The following is an 18,030-nucleotide window of genomic DNA, read 5'->3' as shown; positions in this document are numbered from 1 at the left end:
GTCTGTTGACAACAGCAACATACTCATGGTGGAAGATTGTGAGGTGAGGTGGGTGATGAGGAAGGTGAACCCGAGGAAGGCTGCAGGATCCGATGGTGTGGCTGGACGGGTGCAGAAAGACTTTGTGGACCAACTGGCCGGAATCTTCACTAGGATTTTTGACCAGTCCCTGTCCCCTCCTGCCTCAAGTCCTCAATCATTGTTCTGCTTCCGAAAAAATCCATCACAAACAGTCTGAATGATTTCCGCCCAGTGGCACTCACATCTGTCATCATGAAGTGCTTTGAGAAACTGGTGCGGAGTCATATCATCGTCTTCCTGCCAGTAGACCTGGACCCATTTCAATTGGCTTACAAAGCAAAGAGATCCACGAAGGGCGCTGTGGCCACAGCCCTTCATGCTGCCCTGACCCACCTGGAGCAGCAGGGGAGTTATGCCAGACTGCTCTTTGTGGATTTCAGCTCGGCGTTTAACACTATCCTCTCACAACGACTGGTGTCCTAACTGGTAGATCTGGGACTTCCATCTCTCAGTTGCAGTTGGATACTGGACTTCCTGTCTGGTCGCTCCCAGAGGGTCAGGCTGGGTCCTCACACCTCCACTGCTCTCAGCCTCAACACCGGGATGCCGCAGGGTTGTGTGCTTAGCCCGCTCCTCTGCACCCCCTACACATATGACTGTGTCCCCACTCACCATAGCAACAAGATCATAAAGTTCGCGGATGACACGACAGAGGTCGGACTCATCTCGGGCAAGGAGGGTGAGCTGGCATACAGGGACGAGGTGGAGCGGCTGTAAGAGTGGTGCAGAGTCAATAACCTGCTCCTCAACACCACAAAAATGAAGGAGCTTGTTATTGACTTTAGAAAAAACACAACTGACTTCCAGCCACTCATCACTGGCGGGGCCTGTGTGGACAGGGTTCCGGTGTTCAGGTTTCTGGGCATTGAGCTGGAGGATGACCTGACCTGAAGCGCCAACACCAAGGAGCTGCTGAAGAAGGCATCGCAGAGGCTGTATTTTCTGAGAATCCTCAGAAAGAACAATCTCCACAAAATCTGCTCCTTGCCTTTTATCACTGTTCCATCGAGAGTGTGCTCACGTACGGTCTTTGTGTGTGGTACGTCAGCTGCACTTCCTCAGAAAGGAAAGTGCTCCCCAGGTTCATCAGGACAGCGGAGAGAACAATTGGTTGTACCCTCCCCACTCTGGAACAAATCTACACCTCCCGATGCCGCAAAAAAGCAATAGACATTTCCCAGGATTCATCACATCCCGGTCATCGCCTCTTCCAGCTTTTGCCATCAGGCAAGAGATACAGAGCAATGAAAACCAGGACAAACCACCTTAAAAACAGCTTTTATCTAAAAGCAATCATGGCCCTGAACGCAGAATAAAACTGCTCCATATCATTCTCCCAATGTGCAATATAGACCTTAAGTCAACCAGTGCAATTTCTATATATAACAAGTGTAATTTGTATATTTTGTAAAGTACTTTTATTACTATTTGGTTTGTTATTATTTTCTCTCTTCTTGTCTTTTGAACTTTCTTACTCTGTCTACATGGATTCAACTTTCATTGACAGACTGAATGGTAAGTAAAAGAATTTGTCAAAATCTGTTTGAATAGGTCAAAATAAGTACAGTATTTAAATGTGTTTTATATGGTGTAGGGAAACACTTACATTGGACTGCTGGTAAATTATTACAAAAACTTAAAACAACTTCATGAACACACCTGTTTTTCTGCTCCTCTAGCTTCCTATCCGATGAGTCTTCAGTACTGCTTTCATGTAGAGTACTAATGTTGAGTTGTTCACAAGAGCTCTTCCTTCTCGTAACTATCCAGACTTGACCAGAGGTTTGGTGGAAGTGAGTAGAGTTATAATCCTGATCAGTTTCCATATTCAGGACATTGCCTTGGTCTGGTTCACTCAGCTGAGAACTGCTTTGACTAAGGTTTCCAGAGGAGCCATACCGACTGCTTCCTGCCGGGCTATAAAGAAAAAAACATGTAAGCATTGACAAAAACACAGAAACTGTCAAACAATCAAACTTGATGTTAAGTAAGAAATTTGGAGTATTCTAGTCAAACTCAGTATCTGAAAGATAACAGATGACTTTGCTGGGAAATAATTTTCAGCAAGATTTACTAAGACAAACAAAATATGGTAAACACGACACTCAAGAAAGAAAGATAATATTGTGTAAAATTAGAAAGATACAACTATGCAGTCTGAGTTTAAAAAAAATGAGGGAAACAAGATACGTTGAATAATAAATACCATATGCACTGTATTTAACACCAGAAGCACCAAGGCCAATACCAATTTGCATTGTTTTTAGATCTTTATTTATTTCAACAGTGAGCATGTCCGGCACTTGTCATTTCTTGACTTCCTAAATTGTCAGTCAGTCATTATCCAACCTGATATATCCTAAAACACTGTCACTGGGCTCTACTGGAGCCAATCCCAGCCACGAACAAATCCCGGGCAGGGCACACACACAGAGACCCACACACTAGGGACTATTTAGGATAGCCAATGCACCTAACCGGCGTGTATTTGGACTGTGGGAGGAAACCCACACAGACACGGGAAGAACATGCAAACTCCATGCAGGGAGGACCCGGGAAACAAACCCAGGTCTCCTTACTGCGAGGCAACAGTGCTACCACTGCGCTACAGTGCTGCCCAAATTCCTAAATTGCTGCAATTTAAATACCCATATTGCTGCAACTTTGAAATTCCAACAATAAAATGTGATTAGTGACATTTTACTATTTATGTTTCTTTTTTTTTTCCTTTTATAAAAGACCCATTATTTTCACCACAGCAACAGTATTGAACATTGGTAACTTGGTGTTAATCACTGTCTCTTTCTCTCTCTCTCTCCTTCTCACTTGACTGCATTTGTACATCCTTTTTACCTTGACAAATACTGTCCTGTTGTTTTTTATCAAAACTGCTGAAAATTACTTCTCAAAACTGGTGGTGCTCCAGTTTTTTCAGTTAGCGAAAAAAAAACAATGACTATATACTCAAATGAAATGGCATTGCATTATTTTACACACTGTAGAAAACAATGTAATCAACCAGCATGATGCTGACTTGGGGAAAAGAAAATATGAGAAATAAAACTGTAGATGCAGCAATCAATATGTAAGTGAAAAGCACATAAGTGGACAGCGAATCACTCAATGAGTTTTCACAAACACAACAGACAACAATGACGAATGTAAATGACAGAAACAATTATTGCCTTTCTTTTTGAAAATAGCACTTGACTATAAATGGGGTGCCTTTCAGATGAAAAAAATTCTGTTCCAAGAACAGCTATATTGAAATGCAGGCACATTTACTGAAAAACAGACACAATTATGCATACTGAATCACATACATGGCTTGATGGCAGATGCATATACATACAAAGTAAACTGACTATTCTTGTATTTATATACTTTGTCAGGTCTGTCATGTCTATGAAAACACTGCAAGTAAGCTGCATTCACTTGTGGATCACGCCAACCACAATGTGCCAGCTAGTATTTGCTTCTTATTCCAAATAGAGCTGCTGCTGGCTGTGCACTTCATAAACTGACAATTGTGGTTCTAGTTCAGACATTTGGTACAATTTCTGCATATGTGCATCCTGTGTTAAAAATAAAGGCAGACATACCCACTGATGCAAAGTTGTTACTGATGAAATGCTGATATCCTTTTAGGATGTGAAATTCAAACTAACATGCCAAATCTGTAGTAAAATTTCAGATAGCTTTCTGTGTAAGTAACAAAAGTATATACTAAATATTATTTCTTGTTTGGAGAAAGATCACACTCTATTGCCAAATAAAGACAGTATGACTGGTGATGTGACACATCAAAGAATGTGAAAAAAAGTCAATATTTTTACATCAGTTTTACTTGTCTTAAAGACAAGCCTACTAAGTACCAAATTATAAACAAAATAAGATGGGAGGTGCCAGCTTACTGTGAAAGGACACAACTTAGCCAGGGAGATAGACACTGAAAATTTTCAGAGGGAGTGAGAAAACATGCAAGCAACAAAATAAATATGAATACAGTTCACCTTTTCTTCGGTATGCAAGCTACCGACATTACAAAAATGCAGAATGGTAAAGTGCGCAATATAATATTCAGTCCATCATGACACTTACCTACATAACCGTTGAAATATGTAAGCAATGCTTTAATTTTATGAACTATTTACTACATATAGAAAAATACCTTTTTAACTTAATATAATAGTTTATACTTCCAGCTGACTGACCAGAGTCATTTTGCCTTATAAGATTAAATGTTGAAGTGGATTTATGGTTCATAAAGCTGCTTGTGTCACAACATCTCTTTGGAAGACAAAGATGTACTTTAAGACCTCCTCAAATGACCAAGAGATTATCGTTAACACTAGAATTACCAGAAACTACAAAAAAACTCATAAATATGTCCACCTTAAATCCCTTCGCAACTCTCCATCAGCTTCTTTTGTCTTGTAAATGTGTTGAAAAGTCCAAGCAGCCTGCTATACCATCCCCCCACCACTGCAGAACAGGCAAGAAGTTCTCCCAGTTCCTGCCTTAATTGATTATCTGGGAGTAAGCTACCTAGAATTGTAAGGGGAAATAATTTCATGTGTGTTCTGTGTCTACAACAATCTATGCAAGCCCATCGTTAAAACAGAAACGTTTTTCATGTTTTAGTAATAAATGACAAAATGTAGACATGAACTGTATAATGTGTGAAGGCTGATGGCCAAATATTAAATAAACACTTTTACAAAAGTTACAAGTACAATATGACCGCTTCTGTGGTGCAGCGGTTAGAACTGTCAATTTATAATCCAGAGGTTGTGAGTTGAAACCAGCTCCCCTGCAAATTTACCGTTTTGATTAGTAAGCTACGCTTATCTATATACTGTATATAATTCACTAAGGCAAGACACCAATGGAAAACACGCCGGAAGGAGTGTGGATTCACTAAGCCGCCGACAAGTAAGACATCTATGGCGCACGCAGGGAGGTGCCACGCCCACCAACTCCAAGACCATTGGATACGACAGCTCGCAGAGCCACGCCCACGAATTCGGATGCAATGACACAGAAAGAACAGCGTCATTTATATTCGTCTGTTGTGGAGGCCTCATGTACTTCCAAGCCACCTTGACTGTTCATAGAGGCATGTTTCTCACGGAGGTGAGTCGCCATATGCATGGTGTGAAATGGTTTGCGAGGGGTATCCCATGGAATCCTTAAAACAATCCTTTACAACTGAGGTTAAAACATAATGAAGTAAGCAGTCTTTAAAAACCGACTTTTGGTTATGACGCACGACCTCGTGCACCATAGCAAACTGTTTTACACGCTACATACAGCAATTCGCATCCGCGACAAACATGCGTCTTCTTCACTCACGGGCAATTATATGTTGCTCTCTTCAGAGTTCCTCTTTACATTCAATTACTGTTGTATTCTCACACCAACCCGTTTTAGAAAACCGTATCTTTCCAGAAGTGTTTAGCATTAAATAAATAATTATGCATGAGATTGAGCATGTGTCTAGGCTTGGGTAAGCCGTTGAGCCCCATTCGGGCTGCAAACCGTGGAATTCCCACTAAGTGCGACTCATACACTCCCACTGTTTTCATCCCTACCCTTTGTACACACCCCCCTCCCACCTCGCTGCTACCGTGGTTGGGTGTCTTGGTGGATTATATATTGAAAGGCAGCCAAAACCGCCCAGAGCAATGAAAAGTCTACGTTAGTCACAGCTGCATCTGGACTGTACAAAGACAACAACGACTCGAGTGACGAGTTGGAGGTGGGCACATGAGCAGGCAGTGCATACTGGATGAGAAATGAGCAGACTAGCATGACAGAGGAAGCGAGTGGATGTCCTTCTCTCTTCCCCTTCCAACCTCCGCACCTGAGCACCGTATGGACGATTGTGTGTTGGTTTGTTCTGTGCATTGTCACAATGTTGCTTTTCTTGCTGATTTATTACATTACCGATTTTTCAAATGTTATTTTTCTCCCTGTGCTTAAAAATTATTAAAAAACCGGCCTGATTATGCAGCGTATGGTACGCCGCGGGTTGGCTAGTTGTTAATAATATACTGTACAATAAAAACATACATTTGTTTTGTGTCTGTAATAGCCGATGTAAATTTATAGTACTTGTAGAAAGTTAGCTTTTTTTTTGAACTTTTATTCTCTCAGTCATGATCACGATATAACACCCACCCGCCGCCCCAGATCTGACCGGTTACTTTTTATCTGGTAACAGGTACACATATTGTAAATGCAGGAAGGATGGTCCTAGGGTGTGTGGGAACTGTTAATATTTGAATCAGATGATTGCATATAGCGCAGAACTAATCTTTCTCTATTATTCTTTCCTCAGCATGTCCTGAAGATTCAAAAGAAACACCACCATGCACCAAAATGTGGAGACTGGGCAAGATCAAAAAAAAAAAAAAATGCGGCCACTGATTACAACTGCAAGAAGGCATGCGAATGAATATGAAAAATGTTGCAATAGTGCCACAATGTTTTCTGAAATGTACTATACAGGTCATAAACTGAGTTATTCCAAATACCATATATACCTATGTCTCTGTTTTTTTTTGTCTGTGCGGCTTTGACATCATGGACCATAAGGTGCATACTAATACTAATTCAGCGTCAGCATGAACACTCAATAAAACTGAATAAAAAAAAATCAAGTGACGGTGAGATACGAAGGCGGCAGATTCACCAGCGTTTGTGTGTCAGCTGTTATCCCTCCAGATCAGAGAATTTCCAGTTCTGTTGTCTCAAAATACCACTCACATCTACATTTATTTCCAGTTTCAGATAAAAAGTAATTGAGTCAGACCTGGGGCGGGGAGTGGGTGTTGTATCGTGATCAGGAGAATAAAAGTGGAAAAAAAACACTTTTACTTTTACAAGTACTATCAATTTACACAGGCTGTTACAGACACAAATTAAATATATGTTTTTATTGTATAATATTAACAATAAGAGTAGCTCACTACTCAAAATGGTAAATTTGCGGGGAAACTGGTTTCAAACTCACAACCTCTGGATTATAAGTCTGCAGTTCAAACCGCTGCACCACGGAAACTGCCGGAATGTATTTGTACCTTCTGTGAAAGTGTTTATTTGATATTTGGCCCTCAGCCTTCACACATTATACAGTTCATGTCTACATTTTGTCATTTATTGCTAAAACATGAAAAACGTTGTTGACACAGAACACACATGAAAGCATTCCCCCTTACAATTCTAGGTAGTTCACTCCCAGATAATCAATCAAGGCAGGAACTGGGAGAATTTCTTGCCCGTTCTGCGGCAGTGGGGGATTGTATAGCAGGCTGCTTGGGTTTTTCATCACTTTTACACTACAAAAGAAGCTGATGGAGCGGTGCGAAGGGATTTAAGGTGGGCCCGATTGACATGTTTTTTCGTAGGCTCTGGTAATTCTAGTGTTAAGGGATGTAAAGATATGTGCAAATATTTAAAGATTTCTTGAAATATATATGGATATCTCTATATCATTTCAAGATATATTTAAATATTTCAAGATATATTAAATAATTTCAAGATATTTTGAAATGACTTAAACATTTGTCTAAATGAGGTCTGGGAGAGTTATTGCATTAATTTTTGCAATTAATGTGTCCTGTTTAACATGATAAATAAGTCACATCCAGGACTGGCTATGAGGTAAATGCCTCAGGCGCAGCTTTGGTCAGTGAGGCATTTTCATGTAATTTTTAACATTATGAAACAATAATACAAAAAGATTAAGTGTGTACCTAAAGAACTGCATGCACATCTAATACTGTATTTATATACTACCTTTAGTTTAAATGTATGCCCATTTAAGAGATTTGTATAACTTCAATTAAATCATTCTTTAGCAATGTATTCAAAACCAACAGTCATTTCATCCATTTTTTACTTTGATAACGTCTGTGTCTCATATGCTACGCTAATTTGAGAATTAATACATTGGCCTTGTTTTCTTATTTCCTTTTTCACAAATTGCTTTTTAAGAAGGCATTCAAATTCAGGTTGTATTTGTTCAAGTAGTATTTTGTTAAAAGATCAGGTTTAAGGTCATTGTTTAAGTTTAAACTGTCATTAGTAAAATGTCATTATTATTTTTTTTATTTCTTTGTGTTGAATTTAATTTTGTGATTCAGTGTGTATTTACTTCATGATTTATGCATTAATTTTATAAATACGTTTTAATGTTAGATGCAATTAATCACAATTACGTACGTTTATGCGATTAATTTTTTCAGTCGATTTCCAGCTCTAATATATAACTACAATTAACTACACATTTTTCTATATTTCTTTTATATAAAAAAAATAAATTTTAAAAAATATCTCTTCTATGTAAATGCATATTAATATATGTTTTTTCAAAAAATGTAACTTCTAGGAAATTAAGCAGCTCTAGTTAATGGCATTTTTAGCTAAAGTCTAACATCTGTTTTCTGATTGAAACTGATCTAATGATATATATATATACAGTACACTTCATTCCTGTAGTAAAGAAGTTTTTAACTTTTATGATGATTGTATATTTTCTCATAAATATACATTAAAGATGAATGAGGTGAACCTGGAATCATTGTTAATAATGAGCTTCAAAAAAACTCCAATCAATTTTACCCAATAATATTCTGAAGTCCTTATGTTAGGCATCAAAGCTAAAATCTATCAAAATAAAAACTCCAAGAAAATTCTCATTATTTCTTGGCAGAATGCTGGACCCAGAGTTTTAGGTTGAATATTGAATTTAAGAATGTAAATTATAATATACTCATTAAATAGATGGCAGGGCTGATAATCTAAAATGAGAGTGACCTTTCAGACTAATGTTATATGACAAGAGCATAACATAAAAAACTAGGTGCAAATATTTAGAAAAAGAATGTTAACAGTACTAAACTATGAATGAAAGCCCAATACACGACTCTCTGAATACTACTCCAAATGAGTATATCAAAATATAGATAAGAGACTGGAACTGCCAGGGCAATTATACCTAACATTAATAAAAATGTGTGTATCAGTTTCTCTAATAATAAACTACTCTGTGAAGTATATTATTATATGAATATTATTTGAACAGTCAGCTACCAGAGCTAATAGTAGTAGATCAGAAAATGTAGCCTCTTTTATACAGTATAACCCCCAGTTAATTTAACTTTAAATTCAGAACAGAAAATTCTGTTTTATTCAACAAACAAAATTAACCACATGTATTTTTTAATAAACAGCCATTAACAGAGAAACTTGTTTTGGGCAGAACACTTATCATGATCTCTACAAAAACAGTAAAAAAATAAAATAAAAGGTAAATAACAATGTATTGGCTTATTCTATTTAAATACGAAAAAGAAGTAAACATATAATAACACAGACAATACTGAAGAACACAAAGATTAAAACACTCTTACTGTCCAATCAGCAACAGTGCATCATAAATGGACAGCAGTTTGCTGTTGCCATTTATTCTATAGGTACTAGCCTTTTTACTGATAAAATCTCCATCCTTGGCTTCTCATCCTGAAGGGTTTCAGCTTGGGCATCTGTAACAGGGTTAGGTTCACATAAGGATTCTAGCTCTTGGGTTTTGTTGAGGACAGGGGATATAATATCAACTTGAAGATTTTCTAATCTATTTGTAGTAAAGGCACCCTGTTCAATATTAAAGCCTGAATCTGTAGTAAGACATAGGTCATCTGTGATCAACCTGCTCATCTGATCCATTTTATCAACTTCTTCAACTAAATCTTTATTTTCATAGCATCCCTGTCTCACATTCTCTATTTCATCTTTACTGGCCAAAAACTGAGAAGTAACAAGGGAATCCCTTCTTTGGGTTTCTGTGCTGTCTTTTTGCCAAATATTTTCAAATAATCCTCCAGAGAATTTATTTATATCAAACATTGTGCCACTGTTCTTTTGAGATAGTACGTTGGAAAGAGTAGCTGTTGAGAATAATGAGCTAAATTTCTTTCCAGCATCACTAGCAGAGAAAAATCCAAATCTGGCTCTGGAGGTATCTGGCATGCCAAATTGCAACTTGGGTGAAGAAAGCTCAGGGTAATCCTCGGGAATTCCGAGACCATTTTCTATTAGATTAATGTTTTTGGTAGAATGTTCGCATTTGAAACAGTCTTCTGGCAACAATTCATTCCCAAAACTATCTTTAACTTTTACTTTAACATCCAGTGACTCATCAAGGAATGTATTTACGCCAAATGTATTTTTAGTTTCCAAGGAACAAGCACAGCATTCTGCAGAAATCGATTTTGTTTCACAGCAAGTGAATGAATAATCCTCTGCTTCTGTCTCAGTTGGCAAAGACAATTGCAAATCACTATCTTGGAAATCTGTACATAAAGTGGTCCCTTGATCTGCCTGAAGCAGGTTTTTTTCTATTAAACTTAATTCTGAAGTAAGTTTCTGATCTTCAGTACTAAAGTAAGAAATATCTTCAATGAGTGAACAGTTCTCATCAGATTGCCATGCTGAAGGCAGGGTGTTGATTGGGTCTTTACACTTGTCATGGGAAAGCTCTTCATTATTAAGGATCTCAGCAGGACTGCTTACAGAGTGCTTAAAGAAGGTTTTTTTCTGTCCCTGTTCAGTAGATGAAGGCAATGAGAAGAAGCTAGAAGAGGTGCTGGAGGGAACACTTTCTCCTTGAGAGAATAATTTAACTCTAGACAGGAAGCCAGAAAAGAACTTCACTGAGGTGTCAATTACAGTCATCGATGACTCTGAAACTTTGGGTATTGTTCCCAAACTCGGGCTTAATAAAGGAGGAGCATATTTTAGTTCTTCCAGCTCAGGCATTGAAACAGAATATCTGTTACATTCAACATCTGAGTTGGTTAGTATTATAGATTCTGACGGTGCAGTTAGTTCTTTAGCATCCATCAACAGATTCTGACAGTCTCTTTTTCCAGCACTAAAGGGAGATTCATTTTGGACTGGCAAAGTTTCTAAAACAGCTGTAACATCTGTATTATTTTCATTAACAATGATGGGCATAGTACTATGGCTAATGGCTACCTCAATTGGATGTTCCTTATCATTAAGAGCTTTATCAGGTAGTCCAGGAAGATTAATTGTAGAGACATAGGGCTGCTCCAATTTATCCTGTACCTTTTCTAAATCACTGTCATTATTAGATATTATAGAAATTCCATCATTAATAGCCCGTGGCATGGCATTGCCATTGGCTGGCGTGTCATCCTCTACTTTTGAACTGCTAAAATATGACTCCTTTACTTTACTTTTCTCAGAATGATCGATTTCAGAAGAACTGTTTTCAGTTTTTTGAAATGCTGGTTTATCTTTTGCATCAAACATTTTGTCTATCTGTACTTCAGGATTCTTCTCTTCTAAGGTCATAATGTTAAACAGACTTAAGGCAGACCTAGTTGGTTTTGGATTATTTCTATCAGAGGAACCACCAGTAGAAAAAACAAATGGAAGTTTAAAAATACTATCAGAACTATGAACATCTGGTTGCTTTGACTCTAAGGGGGCTGGCTGAGATGGACTCTGCTGATTCAAAGGAATATTAAAGCGAGAAAATATGCTTGTATTGGAGACATCACTTTTAGGGGTTGATGTACCAGACAACAAGTCACCAAATGATAGCCCAAAGAAGGCACTTGATGACTTACGTGGTGGCTCTGTTTTTTTCTGATCAGTGACTTTAGGCCTTGGAGAATCTGAGTAGAAATGTCTATCAGTCTTTAATACAGCTGTATTTGATAAAACTGCTTCAGACACACTTTTTTCTAGCTCTTGACCTTCATAAGGGACATGAATACTTTCTTTAAAGTACCTTGAAGTCAGCTCCTTCTCTAAAGCTTTAGGCTTTACAGAAGTAGAATATAAATGACCAGCATCAGCTTTCTGGAAGTCAGCTTGTTTCTCCTGCTGTCTCTCAAAACCTTGATCACAGACCGTTGTGTTATTGTCAATATTCCTCATATTAATGGGAGGTGGTGTCTGTTGTTGTTCACATTCCAAAGGATCACTTCTGAAAATGTCACCAACAGATGAAAAGAGTGAACTAATCTTTGAGGTCTCTTTGCTGATATTTTCCATTTTTTCTGGTTCTCCTTGAATCTGATTCTTTGAAACTGAAATGCTATTTGAGTTTTCTGAACCGTTTTCTAATCCCACAGCAGATTTGAAAAATCCAAGAAAAGATGACCCTTGGAGTTTCTGATCAGACTTTTCATTTGTTGATGAATCTGTCAAACCAAACATTTTAAGTGGAGTTTTGAAAAATGACTCTGTTTTAGAAGTTGGGGTGACTGAAGGAGAGGACTTAGTCGGAGAGCATGCTTCTTGTTTCTCATCATCAGGTTTGATTTGTACAGCTATCTGTGCTGAATTAGGAGGAATTGTGCGTAAAGTGTCAATTGTGACTGTGCCAGACAATCGGTTTGGGTGATGGAGGTGACTAGCTTCATCATACATGTCTTTAAATAGTCTTGATTTTACATTGTCATATCCTGCAGATATAATACTTTTTGAATATTTATCAGCAGGAGACTTTTGTGGACTAGGTATTTTTTCTAAACTGTCTTTGAAAGCTTCAACAATTTTTCGTTTTGGTTCAGAGACTGTGGCAGACACGGTGGTAAACTCACTTGTATCTGGGCAATGACCCTTTTCAACCAAGTTGCCTAAACTTGAGAAAAATGAAGTCATTTTCTTGAAAGACAGGCTCTTATCCTTAGCACTAGGCAACTCTTTGGATTGTTGACTTTGAAATTCCAAATGCTCAGAAGCTTTCACAGAAGAATTAAGCAGTTTAAGGCCAAAAGAGCCAGAGGTAAAAGAATCAGTAATTTTAGATGATGAAAGGGACACAGAAACTTTTTGGGCTAAGATGTCTTTTATGCTCTCTTTAATTTTTCCTCCAAAATCCTGTGGTTCATCTAAAGCATGTTTAATTTCATCTTTCACATCTAATCTGACTTTCTTAAGTTTATAGTTGGAGAAGTCTAAGACTTCGTCTGTTGGGCCAAGTATGGAATCCTCAAACATTTCTGAAAATGTATGCAAGTTCAGGTTCATTAGTTTATCACCAGTTTTATATATTGTAGAAAGATCCAGTGGAGCGCTAAATAGCTCTTCTTGAATGTGATCATCCTCTAGAAACCAATACATATAATCTTCTCTGTAAAGAGGAACTTTGAATCCACAAACTATGACCATTTCATTCTCAAGCCAAGCACTAGGAAAACTATTAACAGCATTACATTGTTCTCCATCCTCCATATATGGGGAGCAGGCATATACATATTCCCCTGTGCTATCAGTAAGCAAGGAATATATAAACTCCTCATCTCTATAGATATAATATCCACAATCACCATTTTCAGATGGCCACCACAAACCTTGGATCAATAATGACATCCACTGCATGTACCATTCTAGTGGTTCTGTGCTGAGAAAGTCATCCCCTACATCTGAGTGATCAACTTCATCTTGGCAAAGCCAAAACTGTTCATTTGGCTCAGTATACCATCTTAAATCCATTGGAGCATCTTTAGAATACATCATGCCTCGGATGTCACTTAACTCATGTTGCAAGTAGCAGCTGTCTATATCAGCCAATGCTACAAATGGTTTGTTGTGTAGAGCTCTCTGAACATCTGACATCACTTTTTCATCCATTAATTGGTCATTTAAAAAACCTTCATTTAACTTTTCCAAACTTAGATTTAGAATATCATCAGATGAGTGGAAACAACTTTCACACAAAAACCTTTTTCTATTAGAATAGGTTTCTGCAAGGCAGTCTATGGTATTCCAGGGTCTTACAGACTTCTGCCAATAATCTGATTGTATTTTCATAGGGATACTTTCATATAAAAACTGACTATTTTGCTCCCCCATAATGTAAGATTTTTCATAACAGTGACAAGAATGTGGTGTATTTTGTATAGTCATTAGTTCCTCTACAGGGGACCCAGATTGTGGGTCATTTAAATAATGGTTATCTATTGATTGATGCTCATCTGCTGCAAAGCATTGATGATACCGTTCATGAGATTCTGGCCACTGAAGAGGAGGTAGATTTTGTTGGAAACATTTAACATTTCTAAACACAGAATATAAGTGAGAAGATGAATCCTGGTTTTCTTGATGATACTTTTCCATTTCAGGCCAGTTATGTGAATCATAGTCATGACACCAATTAAGCAAGTCTGGTATGTTTTCATTAACACTGCTGAGATAGGAGTGATTGGTTTCCTCACTTATTCCTCTATAGCCCTCATCAGAAAATAAAGGGAATAAAGGAATTCTAGATTTTTCTTCTAGCTTATTTATTCTAAGATCCAAGTTCTCCTGTTTACAAGGTTCTTCCATGGATGACAACGTGAACAAGCCTGGAGAACGTTTTTGATCTTCAGGTGGACATTTTAGGCTTTCTTTTAAGGTTTGCTGTGTTTGATCTACATGTATTTTTTGGAGTGTTGGAATGTTGAGTGACACCTTTGGACAAGCTGCAACAGTTGTGTTTTTACTGGAGGCAAATCTGAGGAGACTAGGAATCAAGCTCTTTCCAGTATTATTTACACTGGCTATAGAATGCTTTTTGCCTAGACACAAGTCTGGAAAAGAGGTTGATTTTTTTAGCTTTGAACTCAGACCTTGTTCAGGAATAGATGTCACATCCTTTTCCACTCTATGTGCAGAAGCTAGACTGTGATAATATTGATTATCAAAGTTTATATCAGCACACTGGTTGGATTTTACATTAATTGTTTGTGTCTCCATTTCAGACCACTTTTTACATGACACTTTTCCCTGCTTGTCAGAAGGAGACATATCTGATTTTACATTGTCAGTTTCCTTAGTATGACATAAATGAATATCTTCAAAGGAGGCAAACTTCAAAAACCTAGAAAACCAACCAAATTCAACATTTTCCTTTTGCTTCTTTTCTGATGGTTGCGACTGGTCTACTAGGATTTTACTGGTTTCATCAAGACAACTACAGGGGCTCTCGTTTTGTGGTAATGTGTTTTCTATCACTGCCACTCCATCACATTTTTCAGATATTTGTTGTAAGCCCGCTTCAGATTTGTAATCATTCGATTTTAAAGTTTTTTCACTATTGGGGACAGAGTTTTCTTGTGAACTGAATTTGCCAAAACAGCCTTGTTCAGATTGGTTACTCTGTTGATTTGGAACTGAAGCATTTTCCTTAGTAAAGAGAGATGATTTCATTATCTTTCCAAAAGAAAAAAAATTATTTACAGATTTATCTTCTCTCACATCATTTGTAGACTTAAATGATACTGGTTTAGAGTAAGGCCCAGCAGGGTCACTTTCACTTGATGATGACAGGAGCTGGCTAAAGGACTTCTTCAAGGGACTAAAAAAGTTTAACTCCCTTGCTTCATTTTGGTAAGAGTGTTCATTTTTCCTTTTGTGTTGGTTTCCATTAGAGTCACAAACAACTTCTGAATTCTGCGAAGAATCAACAACCTTAATTTTATATGTCTGCTTATTTTCATCTTGACTTTGACTCAAATTGAAGGTACTGCATTCACTTGAATTGCCTTGCCCAAAAGGATTTTTTCCCAGAATATGTACAGAAGTAATGGAATTTGTAAACAGATCAGGGAGTGGGGCAGATTTATTGTCTTTATGTATAAATCCTGCCTCAGTAGGAGGGCTGTCTGACATCTTAATCTGAGATTCTGCATTTACCTCTTGACTACCCACTAGTTCACAACTGTTACCTACTTCCTTACTTGTAAACAGACGAAATGAACTTAGCTTTATGAATACAGACTTCATCACTGAGTGATGCGGAGCTGAAGGAGAATCCTGAGGATCACTATTGGTTGTGATAAAATTATTGTTGTTCACTGGTTCATTAGAGTCAGTGGATAAAGGCTGGACCTCTGTATTATCCTTCTTTTTAGTATAATCTGAAGACTGGAATGCATTTAAAGACTGCAAGGAAAATGTGTTAGAAACAGGTAAAACAGAAGTTACACTGCTGGATTTTGATGTAAAATTAAATAATTTTGAAATACTTGAATCAGCATGTGTACTAGGTATAGAGCTTGCCTGTGAATTAATTGGTAGTGTATCTAGAGATACAGACACCTTTTTGTTGTTAACATTGACTTTATCAGATATAGAGTTTAACAGAGAGTTCATCACATTCTTTACTCCTGTCAAGTCTGGCATAGAATTAAACCTCAATGGTTGTTGGTGGCTAGCAGGCTTTGTTTCCTCAGTATTTCCAAAAGCATGGTCAATACATGGCAAGACATCAGGAGCTACTTCAATTCTACCTACAGCTATTTCTTTCTTCGATTTTGGCAAAGACCCAAATTCACTGATCTCCTTTTCTTTTTCAGCCAGGTACTCTGAAACCGTTTCAACAAGGCATTGCAATTCATCAATGGGATCCATATATGTATTATTTGGATCCTCTGCATGTGAAAGTATTGCTTCTGATGTCATGTTTTCTGTGTTTTCTTTAAAAGTCTTTCTATTCTGGTAAAAATCATCATCATTTCTGTCATATGCATCTTGGAAATAGTCACCACTGTTCAAGTCTAAAATTTCCGACTCCTCTGATCCAACTGAAGGCAGAAACTCATCAGAGTCACTGCTGTTGCACTCTGTTTGTGTTCCAGACCGGTCCATCTCCTCAAACACTAAGCATTTTGCTGCCATGTCTTCCATTTCTGTGTTTGTCCATATGCTGCTTTTCACCAACAGACCATCTTTATAAGGCCGTAAGCAAGGCTTCAGTTGAAGATCTTCAATAATGTTCAGATCACCAAACAACAGAGGAGAATCCTTACCATCACATGTTTCCACAAAAGTGGGAAAGCTGTAAGATTCAGTATGTGAGCTCTCCTCCTCCAAGCCTCCTGGGAAATTGTAAATTGTTTTCATGTCCCTCTTTTTAAGGAGACCGTGCCTTGCCTTCGTTTTCCTCCTACGGTCTATTGTGTCATACTGTGCAGGGTAATTAAGAGAGGAATGTCTACTATAATAAGTATTTTGTGTCTGATGAAGAATACTATATTCATGATGCTTCTGAATGTTGCTGTGATTTGTTTTACCATCACAACAGTATTCCAGATCAAACGGTAAAAGTTGATATTTATTACTCAAATGGACCTCTACAGGGTTTATTCTATGTTGGTTTACAGGAAAATCCCACATGAAACAGTAATAAGAATAGAAAAAAGGCATTTTTATTAAGGGATTGAGGAAGGGTTCAGGAAAAGAAAAAAAGAGCATAAATACAACACAGGATTACTATTCCAGCAAGGTTAGTCCAAAAAGCAGAAAACAAATGAATGCATATATATATATATATATATATATATATATATATATATATATATATATATATAGATAGATAGATAGATAGATAGATAGATAGATAGATATATTTTCACTTTTATTTCCTAAATTATAAGCATATAGAACAGTTAAAGAAGAAAGAATATTCTAGTACGGACTTTCTTTTGGAACTGAAGTTGCTTCTTTCAAATTGCAGATAATGAGAAAGCACTGAGACTAATAGCCTCAAACAGAATTAAATTAATTAGATTTGTCATTTGGGTACAGTAACTAATAGTCTAGTATAGTATAGACTAGCATGGAAACTACATATCAAGGGCCAGCCCAGGATGTCAGTTTTGACTGGCGAGCAGAAGTATAAATATATGAAATAAATCTGGACCTGTGGTTTACGGTACTAACATCATTTCATAGTTTGTGTAAATTTATACACACAAACACAACATCACCTCAAATAATGTACAATCCTTTCTATCAGTAAAAGATGCAGAAGAGCTTAAAGGATTTAACTCTGATATTTTAGAACCCCCCCACCCCACCAATTAAACAGGGAGTTTAATTCAGATTTGTATTTTTATAACACCACCACCTGATAAACAA

At 37.3% G+C, this 18,030-nt stretch overlaps 1 protein-coding gene across 1 annotated transcript in view; it reads right to left on the bottom strand.

Annotated features, from left to right (window-relative positions):
• The window catches only part of LOC120532052 (protein unc-13 homolog B-like), an 812,076-nt gene that overhangs the window by 481,578 nt on the left and 312,468 nt on the right, over positions 1 to 18,030 (bottom strand). The window contains exon 9 of the mRNA XM_039757963.1: positions 1,741 to 1,998. Within this exon, the coding sequence (XP_039613897.1) occupies positions 1,741 to 1,998 (258 nt within the window). The remainder of the gene's footprint in view (positions 1 to 1,740; positions 1,999 to 18,030) is intronic.

Source organism: Polypterus senegalus, chromosome 7, assembly GCF_016835505.1.
Source record: "Polypterus senegalus isolate Bchr_013 chromosome 7, ASM1683550v1, whole genome shotgun sequence".
Lineage (NCBI taxonomy): Eukaryota > Metazoa > Chordata > Cladistia > Polypteriformes > Polypteridae > Polypterus > Polypterus senegalus.
The sequence above is the reverse complement of the archived record's forward strand: the minus strand, read 5'-3'. Positions and strand labels throughout refer to the sequence as shown.